The 14179-nt window shown below is 34.5% G+C and overlaps 2 protein-coding genes across 4 annotated transcripts; one reads left to right on the forward strand and one right to left on the reverse strand.

Moving 5' to 3' along the window:
• Positions 1-2488: 2488 nt before the first annotated feature.
• On the forward strand, positions 2489-7634 carry LOC107407544 (uncharacterized). 2 transcript variants are annotated; one of them, XM_016014835.4, is made up of 4 exons: positions 2489-2910; positions 3359-3996; positions 4813-5013; positions 5810-7634. In XM_016014835.4, the coding sequence occupies exons 1-4, from the start codon at positions 2637-2639 to the stop codon at positions 5852-5854; spliced, it is 1158 nt and encodes a 385-aa protein (XP_015870321.3). In that variant the 5' UTR covers positions 2489-2636; the 3' UTR covers positions 5855-7634. The 2 variants fall into 2 exon arrangements, with proteins under 2 accessions (XP_015870321.3, XP_015870320.3); XM_016014834.4 differs by having other exon boundaries at positions 2490-2910; positions 3359-3999.
• LOC107427186 (calcium-dependent protein kinase 26) lies at positions 7536-13402 on the reverse strand. 2 transcript variants are annotated; one of them, XM_016037548.4, is made up of 9 exons: positions 13107-13401; positions 11694-12541; positions 11161-11304; positions 10924-11076; positions 10273-10388; positions 9779-9946; positions 8869-9093; positions 8360-8508; positions 7536-7959 (listed from the first exon to the last, which is right to left on the reverse strand). In XM_016037548.4, exons 2-8 carry the CDS (start codon positions 12469-12471, stop codon positions 8386-8388), a joined length of 1707 nt encoding a protein of 568 aa, XP_015893034.1. In that variant the 5' UTR covers positions 12472-12541; positions 13107-13401; the 3' UTR covers positions 7536-7959; positions 8360-8385. The 2 variants fall into 2 exon arrangements, with proteins under 2 accessions (XP_015893034.1, XP_048336168.1); XM_048480211.2 differs by lacking the exon at positions 7536-7959 and adding an exon at positions 7969-8260 and having other exon boundaries at positions 13107-13402.
• Positions 13403-14179: the final 777 nt, after the last annotated feature.

A 14179-nucleotide genomic window follows, 5' to 3' on the forward strand; every position in this document is an offset into this window, starting at 1 on the left:
CCATTGCGTCTAGATCATTGCAGATGTTATTCGAGATTTTAAAAGTCAACATTGCATAAATTAGGACAACCTGAGCAATAGACTTGATGAGAGTTGCCTTACCTGCTTTAGATAGAAGCTTTCTTTGCCACCCTCCAATATGTTTTGCATTCTATCCTTCATATTATTGAATTCGTTGCATTTATTTCTTCCGAAAATAAGAGAGTTTTCAAGGTATATGGAACTTGTTTTAAGTTATTTGAATTGGAGCCTCTCTTTTATCAACTTCTTAGTCCTTCCGAGGGTATTCTTAGAGAATAAGATCTGGGATTTATCAAAATTTGGTAGCTGGCCTGACCATTGGCTATAAGTATTCAGCACTTCTTGAATTCCCTTTGCTTTTTGCAAATTTCACTGCAGGCAACCAAAATGTCATCCGTGTATAGAAGATGAGAAATAGCTGGAGCTCTCTTACAAATCTTGATACCTTAAATATGAGTATTTCTTTCCATAAGTCTCGAAAAAATTTATGAGTAAAGGATGAAGATGAACAGAGAGAGGGGGTCTCCTTGCCGAATCTCTCTTTTTGGAATTATCGAATTCGATCTGCTGCCATTAATGAGCAAGTCATATTCAATCGAGCTTATGCAGCTAAAAATCAATCGTCTGAAATCGTTTGAAAAACCCCACAAATTTAGAACTTTAGTGATGAACTCGCATTCAAGCCTGTCATAGGCTTTTCTCATGTCAACTTCCTGAGCTACCACAGTATTCTCCGCAATCCATCTTCCCTCGATAAAGGTCCCCTGATTAGGTGAAATGATTCTGGACAGCAAAGGTCTCAATCTTGAAACAATGATTCTAGACACAATTTTGTAACAGAAATTGCACAAGCTGATAAGTCGAAACTAATTGAAATCTATCGCATTTTTTGTTTTTGGTATGAGAACCAGCAAGGTTTTGTTGATGCCTCCAGTGATGGTTTTAGTTTTGAAGCTTTCCTAGACCATTTTGATGATCTGGGCTTTCACCGTATCCCAGTAAGTCTTATAGAAAACGCTTGGAAATCCATCTGGTCCAAGGGCTTTTAAAGGATAAAACTCCCAGACTGTTTTCCTTATCTCTTCCTCAAAAGGAATAGCCATGAGCCTGACATTTTCCTCATCTGAGATATACTTTTCTCCCAACTCCTCTAGCTCTTTAGTGAAGGTCAGGTTAGAAGTAGTGAAAAGCTCTATGAATCCTTCCTTGAAGTATTGCCCTATTTGTTTTCTGTCATGAAGCCATATGTTACCTTTATTCACCGCAATAATTATGTTTCTTCTTGTTCTGATAAGGGTTCTAGCATGAAAAAACTTGGTGTTGAGGTCTTCTTCTAGCACCTAAGTTTCTCTCGATTTTTGTCTCCAAATACATTCTAGCCAAGCTCGTTGTTCCCTTAACTCATTTTCAATATAAGTCTGCGTAACTCTTCCAAATTCCCAAACTGGATTTCTTCCAACTCTTTTTCAAGGGCTTTTATCTTCTCTTGCATGAAACAAAATGTGATTTATTCCACTTTCTAAGAGCTGAGGCTGTATTATTCAATCTTCTCATCAACTTGTGTGCTTCCATTCCGTTTCTCAGTTCTTCATCCCAGGCTTTCTTTACTTTCTTTACTATCTCAATGCTGGTAATATCGTTAGTCCAGGATTTAAGAAACCTAAAAGGGTGGCCTTGTCTCGATTCTTCCTCATGAGTGCAAAGAAAAGTAGGGAAGTGGTCTGATTGCTCCATAGGCAGGTGGTGAATTTTTGCATCGCTAAATAAAGAAATCCAATCTTGACTAGCCAGACCTCTATCTAGACGCTCCTTGATATAAGCTTAACCTTCCTGCTTATTTTTCCATGTGAATCTTTTCTCTGAAAAATCAAGGTCTATGGCTCCAACATTTTGGATAAATGTTTTTAAGAAAGAGTGAGATCTTTGCCAAGCCCTAGTTCCTAATTTCTCTGAGTTTTCTTGAATGTTAAAAAATTTGGCTTTGATATGTCATTTAGATGGCACCTTGAATGTTGAAAAATTGTTGTAAATAATTAAAAATATGGCAATAGTTGTCCTTATTGTCCATTTAGTTTTAAACATATGTAATTATATATGTTGATTAACTATCGAATATCAATTCAATGGATTTTCAAAAAAAAAAAAAAAATTGACAATAATAAAAATATATAAATAAAAAAATTTTAAAAATAAATAAATTTAATTTAAATATGTTTGAAGTGTTTTTAAAAAAAATGGAAAAAAAACACAAAAATGTAAATAAAAAATAAATAAATAAAATAAAATAAATTTAAAAAAAAAAGTACAGGATGCAAATCCATGCATTCATATATATATATATATATATACAGATATCAAAATAAAATATAAATTAAAAACTAAACGACGTCGTTCAGAGAAATAGGCGACAACACGAAACGCGTCGAATTCCCATTCCAAAGCAGCGGTTAGCTTTTGTTGATCCTCCTGTGTCTCCGTGTGTGTGAGATAGAATATTGTATATTGAATATTCCTTCATCATCATCATCATCTTCTGCTGCGGGCTTGTAGAGTAGCCGATTAAAAGCTTTTTGGTTCTGGGCTTGGTTGGCTCAGCATCAACTTCATCATCATCAATGGCGTTAGCTTTCAAACCCATAATCCCCCACACAACCACCAGGGCCTCCTTAAGATCTTCTCCTTTGGGTTTTTGTTCATCTTCTCCGAACCCTACACACCCTGTCCTCTTTCACCATTTTCCACACACTCTTCGGCCAAGAATTCGTCGAATTGCCCATGGCGTCTCTGCCTCCAAGTCCAACGTCACCACCACCCTCTCAGACGTTGAACAGCACCGCCAACTTAAGGCCAATGATAATGGTTCCACTCCCACTTCCACTTCTAACACTGGTAAGGTTTGTTCAAACCCATCTTTATATGGTTCTTTATATGGTTCTTTTTCTTAAACATGTTTTGGGATTTTCCTAGAAAAAGCATATATATATATATATGGAATATGAGGAAAAGTATAGTGGAGGAACCTTAGCTTGAGGACATAATCTTTTATTTTTTGTTAATTTATTTCCAAAGAAAAAAAAAATCTGAATCCATCTAAAATACTCAATGAATCCCACCTGCTAGAAAGATGAAGTTACACTGCCACCAAAGGTAGTGACTTTCTGTTTGTCTGGTGAGAAATGGTGAGAACAAGTTTGGGAAAACCCAAAAAAGTGAAGTTGAATTTCAACGGTCTGTATTAAAGATGCAAAGTCTAGAATCTGAATTTAATCCTTCATGATGCGGTATAATTCAATTCTTTTCTTGTTGTCTTTTCATGTATGTCAATTATTTGTTCAAGCGTGGTCGGAATTTGCCAGAAATGTGTCCGGTGAATGGGATGGGTATGGAGCAGAATTCTCAAATGAAGGGAACCCAATTGAACTTCCTGAGACTGTTGTACCCGAAGCTTACCGGGAGTGGGAGGTTAAGCTTTTCGATTGGCAGACTCAGTGTCCCACTCTTGCAGACCCGGAAGGGAGTGCTCTTAACTATAAGTTGATAAAGCTACTCCCCACAGTTGGATGTGAAGCCGATGCTGCTACGCGATATAGCATTGATGAGAGGAATATTGGAGGACTAAATGACAAAGTCTCTGCTTTTGCATATCAGTCAAGTGGTTGTTATGTAGCTGTCTGGCCAACTGAGAATAAGGGTTCATATAATTTAATGGAATTGGAGCATTGCTTGATCAATCCTCAAGATCGGGAGTCTCGTGTGAGGGTGATTCAGGTAATCCGTTTAGAAAGTATGAAGATGGTATTGCAGAGTATTAAAGTTTTCTGTGAGCAGTGGTATGGGCCATTCAGAAATGGAGATCAGCTAGGTGGATGTGCAATCCGTGATTCAGCATTTGCTTCTACAGCTGCACTGGAAGCTTCTGAAGTAGTTGGCATTTGGCAAGGCCCAAATGCTGTTGCCAATTTTGATGCTTCTCAGGTTGTGAGTTCTATGAATCTTTTGCTTTTGGTCTGGTTTATGTGTTATCTTCTCTTATTATGTGGTGAACTGAATCTTAAATCCTTGAATATAGTTGTCATACAATAATGGTGCTCCTGTGCTTATTAAATACGCTGCACCTGTTCAAATTTGAACCATTTCTTTAATGAAAATGCTATTTGTCAAATATGGTGAACACATTTTAAATGTTAAGAAGACTTTTTTATGGATTTAATGTAATATAGTCTGGTCTCATACCTTGTAAGTAGTCACACAACAATGGTGTTAATTACTAGTGGAATCAAAAGGTATACAGTTTATCCTTTAGTTATAGTTTGTTATTTTGTTGGTTGTGTTTATTTGCTTTACTTTGCACACTCTTGTAATATGCTTGAGTAGTGGTAGAAATAATTTGGAAAACTGTGGTGGAGAACAATTTCACTACGAGGAAGAAACTATGTTGAAGAAATGAGTAATTTTGTAATTTGAAGGAGGTAATTTTGATGGATGCATGATTTTTTTTTTTTTTGGGGGCGGGGGGCAAGATTCCAATTCTTTTCGATGTACGGGCTAGTTGAGTTAAGTGCAGTCTCTTGAGATTGCCCTATATGTAGAAACTATATGCTGGAACAATTATTTAATTATTCTTGCTTCTTTTTCATGGCTATTTATTTTATCTTGTTTTTAGTTTATCGTCCTAAAATACTAACTAAATTTCTCAGTAATTGAATGTTTGACCCATGCAATTTTACACATTGAAGAAAATATAACTCCATGTCCTGCACGGCATGATGTGATTGGTCCTGATGAATGCAGAACTCTCTTCAAGAACTTGTAGATGACAACATGCAGAAGTCAGTAAGAGATGGATTGGATCTCGTATTGCTTCCCAAGCAATTATGGTGTTCACTAAAAGAATCTAATGATGGTGGTACTTGTAGTGAGGTGGGATGGCTGTTAAATCATGGACATGCCATCACATCAAAATGCACCTTCTCTAGCAAAACAACTTTAAAGGCAAGTCCATACATCTATATGGTAGTTTTGTTTTAGTTCCAAACTTCTTATATAACAGCTTTTATCCTATTGACAAGCTGAACCTGCTAATGCTTGACTATTTCGTATTACATACGTTTTGAGAGATATGCTTTCATATTTCCATCTATCAAGTCTCATTGCCAACTAGACTACTATTTTGATTTTTCCTTTCTCAGCCAACCTTACCCACTGTTTGTTAGGAAGTATACATAACAGGAGAAGAATAGAGTTTGAGAGTAGGTAGAAATTTTTTTCCTTTTTTCTTTGGTGATGGTTTGTGAGAAAGTTAAGAAAGTAGGTATCCACTTCCTTGTTTAGTATTTTAGTTAAAAATTGAAGAAAATAAAACTTTGTTTTATCAAATTATCATTTCACCTTTTAGTGATTCTTACATAATTTTCTTTTACTAATATTAATATGAATAAAGTAGAAAATATAATCAAATTAAACAAACATCTGAAATGGATTTTCTCCCATTCCATCAATCTTTCTGTTTTTGGAAATACTAATTTCAGTGTATTTGGAAAGGCTCTGCTCTAACTTTACTATCTTTTCCCTCTTCTTCCTACAGCCAAACAAGAAATTCACACCCCATCCTCCTTTCTCTCCCTCCTTCCCCTTCTTTTCTTCCATCCATCCCTCCTACCAAACAATTCAAGTCTTTAACATGCATATAAGTCTCTGCACCTCTCGCTTCATCTCTAGTCAGGTCAGGTGGTGTTTTCAATGACATTTATAAATCAGAGAATTTAAAGTCATTCTGTTTCTTATGCAGGAAATCTCAGTTGCATGTGAAACTGCAGCTTCGGAGGGTGCATAGCCATTGATGACCATCAAATCTTCTTCAACAAAATGCAGCCACAGAAATAGAATCCAATATAATATATATATATATATATATATATATGTATATATTTCATTCAGAAGGGAGAAGAGACAAAAAAAAAAAAGGAAAAGGAGTGAAATTCTTGGACCTTATTAAGCAAAAGTATAATAATATGCCAATTTATACAATGTCTGCTGTTCATGTAGAAAATTCTTGTGTAGTTTGTCCAAATTCATAGAGATATCACATGGTCTACACATGAATATCTGTAGAGCTGTCTTTTTATTCTAATATAAGCTGCTGGCTCTGGAATTTTGTAGCTTATGTTCTCTGACAATTTGCTTCATTAGTAAATTATAAACGTCATAGGATTCACCTCAACTTGGATGCAGGTTTTATTCTTGAAAGTTATCAGAGTGCAGTTTTGTCCAGTTCAATAACCTCAACGTTTTCAAATGTTTAATTTTGGGCCAAAGAATTCACAAACGGTTGATTGAATCCCCATTATGGTCTTTTTTATTTTGTATTTCATCTGCTAGGAATGTGACTGAAAAATGATTGGCCTGGATTTAGCAGAAGAGACAAAAATGCACGTGACACAGGACACAGAAGACCTTTCAAAACTTTTAGAATATACCATATTTCCTTGGCCTTGCTCAGATTTATTCCCAGAAATTTGCTTATATGGAAAATGACAGAATATCTGTAACTTGGTGCATGGAATCATTTATTCAAGGAAAAAACAACTCTGTAAATAGAATTAAATAGCCTCATAGGATGTGGATTCCACTAATGATGTTTGGTAATAAATACCATTTTTCTAAGTGGTAAGAATGTAAATTTTGTAGTTCCTTTTATTAATAATACAAATTAGAATCTTGGTTAAAATATCTAGTTTTACAAGTTAACAAACACATTTATATTAGATTTGGTACTTTCATCTTACAAGTTTGACTTTTAACTTTTCCAATTAAATGCCTTTTGGGTGCAAGGAATTAAGTAGCTAACCAAATCATACTACTCCCTTGAAATGTTCCTATTGAATATCTTAGCATCCATAAAGGTTTAATTTTCTGGTGAAAATCCACAAAAGTATAGTTATTATCAAAAAAGGATATACATTAAGGTTTAGTTACACTAGCACAAGGTATCCATAAAGGATGCTTGCACTTGGCATGCCGTGGGCCATATTTCCAAACATGTAGGGTTAAATGCACTATATACCTAACAATTTATTTTTCTTTTTTCCTCTTTTTTTTTTTTTTCTTTTCTTTTTATTCCTTTCCAGTTTAGACCCTTAATCCTTACTTTACACTTTAATTAATTAAAGATTTTTTTTTCTTTTTTTTTTTTTTTTTTTTTATAACATTTGGTTTCTAGTCAAAATAGCAATATAAAATAAACTAAAACAGATTATAAACCATTTTTTTTAATATTAACTCATGCTCCATTTTTTTCCGCTGTACTAAATAAGCAAATTTGAACTAAATTGCAAGGTTAAAATTGAACAAACTATATTAGATAAACCCATAAGGAAAATAAATTTAATTCAACCGCATATTTTACAAGTTGATGGTCCAGTAAGTGCTGCAACTAAATACTTTAATTCACAACATACCTTCTTTATTTGTTGAAAAGGGTATCCAAACCACCCTTAAATCTAGGGAAAAATAACTGCCAAGAAATGCTCTCAAAATCTTAGAAAAGTAAATCATTTTTTTTACATAAGTAGAATCAAAAACAGAGGCTTTTTTTTTTTTTTTTTTTTTTTAAATGCAGAATGACAACATCTGCAGATCAGTTCCCTTTTTTCTACTACATATATAAACAGAAATGCCCCAAAATGGAAACACTGCAAAATAATTTTGGTAACTTGAATAGCTCTAAAACTACCACAATCTGTAGTTCACAAACGCTTACAACATATTCTTCTGGTCATACAGCAATATAAAAGGCATCACCGCATAAATAGCACAGAATCTCCTCAAACCCAAATCTTCAGTAACATTCATAGTTTCTTAAGGTCTTGGAGCCAAGAAATTAAAATTGGTTCTCAATGTTCTACTGCCAAATCTCATCCTCTAGCTTTGCTGTACAACCTGCCAATGGGCCAAAGGCAGATAAGGCATGGAAGCTTTAAAATGGCTCTCACATAAATACACTGTAAGACATCGTTTCGGTATAAAAACAGATTTTTCATGCCACCGTCAAAAAGGCATTGGTGGGAATAATGACTTAACATTACTATCTTTAGCCATCAATGCTAATATTCAGAATGGAGTTCTCTAATTCATTTTGTGATTTTCAAAAATCTAAGAAAGCCTCTTCATACAGATAGTTTGTTGCATAATCCCATAGGCTATAGCTTTAATCTTTATTAACCTTCCAACCTTGCCTAACCTGATGTAGGCACAAGAATAAAAAAGAGCTCCAGCAGCATTAATAGTACAAGAGGCCAACAAAAGGTAAAGATGAAATGGTGCAAAAGCTGAATGGTACCTGTACATGATTTGCATGGTAGGAAGCTAACGAGCACCTGGTGCATCTCTCATGCTCAAATTCAGACTATTCCGCATGGTCCGCCTTCCAATTCCTACATTGCCTTTCTGCATCATGGCAACAAATTCACCATAATCGATCCTTCCATCCTACAAACAGAAAAATATCAAAGCTTGGTCAATAAATAATAAAAAGACAAATTCAACATAGAAAAGGGAAACGAAGTTTGCTCAACTTCCATCACTTTCTCTTATTAAGCACAGGTAGCAAAGAAGTATGTTTTGTTGGTATTAAGCACAGCATTCATTCAGACAGTCAAATACTATATAAAATGCTTCTAATTTTAAAATAAATTCCAGTTAGAAAGATCTAGATTTCGAATTTGCAGTTTTCATAGGGAATCTAAAGCTTCAGATTTGTAATTCAAAATCCATTTAACAATACAAATTATACTAGTAAAGGTTCTTGACCATGGTTCATATGAAATTGTGTAAGTTTTTATAACTTACATTGTCTTGATCAACTTCCCTGATAATATCCTCAAGCAAAACATCGGTCATGTTATGTTCGGCACAAGCTTGCTGGAGCTCATCAACCGTAATGTAACCACTTCCATCCTTATCAAAGTACTGAAATGCAGCAACAAGATGTTCCTCACGTTCTAGTTTGTTAAGATGAACTGTAGCAGCTATAAATTCCCCATAGTCAATGGTGCCACTGTTGTCCACATCAGCCTGAAAACAAAACACATTGGTAGCTTAGGACACATGTTGCCTCGGAAAAGAAGGCTCAGAAAGAACACTCAAAAGTCTGCTAGATTCAGGACTTTTAACAAAGAATATCTGTACTTCCCACTAAAATTTTCCAATAATTATATAAGCAAAAAAAGCATAGGAAAGTTGATTTCACTCTCATATTTTATTTAGAAACCTTTTTTAATACAAAATTGACATAGAATATAATACAAATTCCACAGTATAACAAAAAAGAAGGCAACTTCAATCACATTTAACACACAAATGATAATTGCATCCAAGTGTCATGGGCTATGCATGAAAAGACTAGCAGTTTAACAAAATAACTTTTTAGCTGTTTTCTACGGGCACAACTGGTGGGTATTATGTCACCTTATCCATGTGTTAAGCAACATTTATTCTCCACATTTGTCATCCAAGCTGACTAGCTTTCAACATTAAGTATGAAATTTGCTCAGAAAAGCAGACAAAATCATAGGTTTTCCAAATTCTAACCGAATAAGGTCACAATATCGAAATCTTTTATATCTCAATGCAGAAAAGAACAGAAGAATCATGAATATAGAGCTTATTGATAATGAATTGTGTAATGCAATAAAAACATTTTATGTTTTTGTATTTATGTTGTTTTTCATTTTATCTGTTTCCAAAACTATAAACTCACCGCATCCATAAGATCACGTATCTCAGTATCCTTCAAGGTAGAGCCATATCTTCTCAGTCCAGCTTTCAGTTCATCAAAAGTGATTGCACCACTGTTATCAGTGTCCATCGCCTGAAACATTTCTCTCAAACCAGCAATCTCCTCCTCAGAGAGGCTCTCTGCTATTACCTAATAACACATAAGAAAAATAGAACTTTTGCATCATTACAAGTTCTTGATAACTGAATGAATAGCCATTCAAATGGTCAACTACTCAACTAGTAACAATACGTCATATTACAAATTCTAACAACAAGAGAACACAAATGACAAAGAAGTCTGCTATTTGTGCCTGCCAGGATAAAAAAATAAACATGTCTTTCATGTGCTGTGGTCTATGAAAACAAGCAGAATGTTTTGCAGTTAACAATATTCAACAATCCCCTACTTAATTTGGAGGATAGCCTGGCAACATATTAATCTCTCTCTCTCTCTCTCTCGCCAAATGCTCTTACCCGTAAAGCCATTTTCTTTAACTTATTCATGGCAGAGAACTGTTTGAGACGAGATAATACAGCTGGATCTAGTGCTCTATCAGGAGCAACCCCATTTTCACAAATCCATGGGTGACCTACACCAATGAAGAACGACATGTTTCGGTCAGAACTTGATTTCAGATAGAGGAACAAATAAATAAAACTTCATTTTGACAATGACAAGAAACTATCGTACTTCAACAGAATCTTTCTGGTTCTCTTTCTCCTTAGATAGACAAGATTCAAATAATAAATTAATGAGAAGTCCCACACAACAGCCGAATAGTGAAAACAAAGCAACAAATAACATGTTCTTAGTATTTTACACTGTCATTTTCTATGATGTTCTTCCTCAAAAGAAGTAAATTTATTTCCATTGCCTTCATTCTAGCTCAACCTGGAAACATAAGACACCTGGCTTTGAACAGTCCTGGGGCAGGGCACCAATACTATGGTCCCTTGCCCCCTTTAAACATCCTTAGTATAATTATGCTACTAACTAGTGACTATGCAGTTACATAACAGAGGCCACCCACCAAAAATAGAAAACAACCTTGGAAGAGTAAGAATATAAAGAGTGATTCTACCCACAATAAACAGACACAAACTTTACTAACATGTTAAACATACATAATACTTCATGAGCAGTCAAGCGATCTGAAGGGCGAGAGCACAGCATCTTCCGAATCAGATCTTTAGCACTGTCAGATATTAAGGGCCATGGCTCTGATTCAAAATCAATATGGCCCTTCAAAACAGCATCAAATATGCCTTGTTGCGTTTCTGAATTCCAAATAGAAAAAAATTTTAGTAATAGCACAACTAAAAAACCGTTTCTGTGTTTAATAATAAACCAAAGCAGCATACCTGCCCAAAATGGTGGCACACCACTCAATAATATATAAAGGATGACCCCTGCAGTCCACACATCTGCTTCTGGTCCATAATGCTTGAGGAGTACCTCGGGAGCAACATAATAGGGGCTTCCAACCACATCAGTAAAAACTTGACCTAAAGTAGCATAACAAGTTAGTTAGCAGAGACACGCAATTCGAAGTGACAAATTGGTTTCATTGCACAATAACAAGTTATATCACTGTACAAGCATTTCCATCTCATGAAATGTATTTAAACTCTTTTCTTAGTATCTAGAGGCAACAACAAACTCAAGAGAAGAAATCTTCCAAATAAATCCAGTAACTCAAATGCATCCGATGATTATAAAATACCTATTTGTTAAACAAACTAGAAATTTCACATTTTAATAAACATGCCATAAATATAAGAAAACAAATTATTACTGGGGTTTTTAAGCTACTTATTATTGCCACTAATTCCACCAGAAACCAAAGAAAAAAAAAATTAAAGGGGAAAAGAAATAATTGAATTGCTTTCTTCACCTGGTTTGAAGAACACTGACAGACCAAAATCAATGGCTTTGAGAGAAAAATCATCATCCTTATTAACCAACAAGAAGTTTTCAGGTTTTAGATCTCTATGCATAACCCCGAGTGAATGGCAAGCCTCAACAACCCCTACAATAATCTTTGTTAACTCAGCCGCCTTTCTTTCACTGTAATGTCCCCTCTGGATAATCCTGTCAAATAACTCACCCCCTCCACAAAGCTCCATCACAATATGAACATACAATGAATCCTCATAAGCACCCTTGATTGTCACAATATTCCTGTGACCAGCTAAATGGTGCATTATCTGAATTTCCCTCCTAACATCATCCACATCCTCTCTGGAGATTAACTTCCTCTTGGAAATTGATTTGCAAGCATACTCGATGCCCGTGGCATTGTCGGTACATAAGTAAGTAGTCCCAAACTGTCCCTGTCCTAGTTTTCGACCCAAGGTGTAAAGATCACGAATGTTGGCGGTTCTATGACCCAATACATAATAACTCTGGTTATCAACCCCTCTTCTCATGATGTTGTCTCTCTTGGCCGGATTAATGGCAGGTGGGTTATTGTTATTGTTATTGTTATTGTTGTCTTTGCTTAACTCTTGGGAAATCGGGTTGGGCTGGGAGTTCAAGCTGGTGGTGGAATGGTCGGAAACAGAACGGTCAGAACCAGTGTTGCGCTTGGAAATAATAGAATTTTGGTCCTCGGGCTGGCCGTAGCCCTGCAAAAATTTCCCCCTGAAAGATCCACGGCATGTGTTGCCCATGAAACAATCACAATTCCCCCCAAAACCTTCACAGCCTTTTCCTCATCTAATGATTTCGCATCAATATACACTGCACTTGTCAAAGATTTTGCACATCAGTTCTAGTCTTTGTTTTAGAATCTTTATCCAATGAAAATCACAACAAATATGCTCACGAATCTAAGAAATGAAAATAAAATAATTAAAAGTTGTAATTTTACGGATCAGTCATATGGGTTTTGTTTCTTTGAGCTAAAAATGGAAACTTGAAACTTCCACATTAAAAGAATCAATATATGCATATATAAAAATTTGATTTTTTTTTTTTTTATTACCAAAAAAATTGATTTTTTATTCATCATAATAAAGTCTACTTTCACAATAAATATCCCATCTTTTACATCACCCAAGGATACATTTCAGTTTCTACCTAAACAAACATAGAAACCCAATCAAAACATCCAAACCAGATATCATGAACAACCCATAAATTAATAACAAATACTAGATCTTGAAAGACACAACAAAATAAAATAGAAAATTAGAAGTACAAAGCTATGAGATCAAGATTTAAATATCCACTTGCATAATAACAGAGATAGATAAAGAAATGGAAAAATATTTAAGAAAGAAAGAGATAAAGAAGGGGTTAGTACCAGTGGCAGAAATAAAACGAAAAGGAGCAGGGGATTCACGGAGACAAGAGGAGGAAGAAGAAGAAGAAGAAAATGATAAGGACGATTGGGGAAATGATCTCTGAAAGAATCAAAAGGAAACTAAAAGAACAATCTTTACAGCTAGTGATTTGAAAATTATTTAGTATATTTTCTTTATTAGGGGAGAGAGGGAGGAGAGAGGGTGGGTTGTTCCTTTGTTATTTTGGGATGGTGTTGCTTAGAAACATCGGAGGTGAGTGCTGACCAGCTAACTCCTCTCTCTCTCTCTCTCTCTCTCTCTCTCTCTCTATTTCTCTCTCACTTTCTTTCTTTTTTTTAATTTTTAATTTTTAATTTTTAATTTTTAATTTTTTTATTTTGTAATTAATTAGATAAAAAAGAAAAATACCCACGATGCTTTTCCAAATTTCTTTTTTTCCCCATATAATCACTTCTATTTATTTTTTTGGGGGGGAGTCATTTTTGGTTTTTCTTTGTCTGAACAAGCTTATTACGTATGTGCATGAGAGAGTCTAAAAGGTAATAATAATAACTTTTTTTTTCTTTTTAGCAAAAAAAAAAAAAAAAAACAAAGACAAAGACTCTTTTTCCTTTGGGGGAAAAAAATGATACTTCTCTCTAATATATATATATATATATATATGACTGGGATTTGTCTATAGTTTGACTCATAAATAATAATAATTATTAAAAACAGTACCTTCACATTATATGTCATTTATTGCTTTCTGAATAATAGAGTAATTCATGTACTCTACTTCTTGATTTAAACATTATTGGTTTTTTGCGTAGTTGACTCGATGTTAACATCGTTTTTTATAACACAATACAAAAGTAAAATTAGCCTTTTTCTTGAATTATTATTTGTCTTAATCATTATATTGTCTTATTATTTTTGTTACTTATTTTAAATGTTCCATACCACTTGAACTGCTTTGGTATGGAATAATAATAATACATTAAGAAGATGTTAAGAAAGATGGAGTATCATTTTAAGAAAGATTTGCAAATCAGAACAGCATTTTTCAAAAATCAAGGGGCACAATAATTTA

This window comes from Ziziphus jujuba, chromosome 9 (assembly GCF_031755915.1).
Source record: "Ziziphus jujuba cultivar Dongzao chromosome 9, ASM3175591v1".
Lineage (NCBI taxonomy): Eukaryota > Viridiplantae > Streptophyta > Magnoliopsida > Rosales > Rhamnaceae > Ziziphus > Ziziphus jujuba.

Excerpts from the sequence above, each read along its gene's own strand:
- LOC107407544 (XM_016014834.4), top strand. The coding sequence starts at position 2,637 with ATGGCGTTAGCTTTCAAACCCATAATCCCCCACACAACCACCAGGGCC. Across the intron at positions 2,911-3,358 it reads CACTTCCACTTCTAACACTG|CGTGGTCGGAATTTGCCAGA; the intron begins GTAAGGTTTGTT and ends TATTTGTTCAAG. Across the intron at positions 4,000-4,812 it reads ATTTTGATGCTTCTCAGGTT|AACTCTCTTCAAGAACTTGT; the intron begins GTGAGTTCTATG and ends TGATGAATGCAG.
- LOC107427186 (XM_016037548.4), bottom strand. The coding sequence starts at position 12,471 with ATGGGCAACACATGCCGTGGATCTTTCAGGGGGAAATTTTTGCAGGGC. Across the intron at positions 10,389-10,923 it reads GACTGCTCATGAAGTATTAT|GTCACCCATGGATTTGTGAA; the intron begins GTATGTTTAACA and ends TCATTGGTGTAG. Across the intron at positions 9,094-9,778 it reads TACGTGATCTTATGGATGCG|GCTGATGTGGACAACAGTGG; the intron begins GTGAGTTTATAG and ends TTTTGTTTTCAG.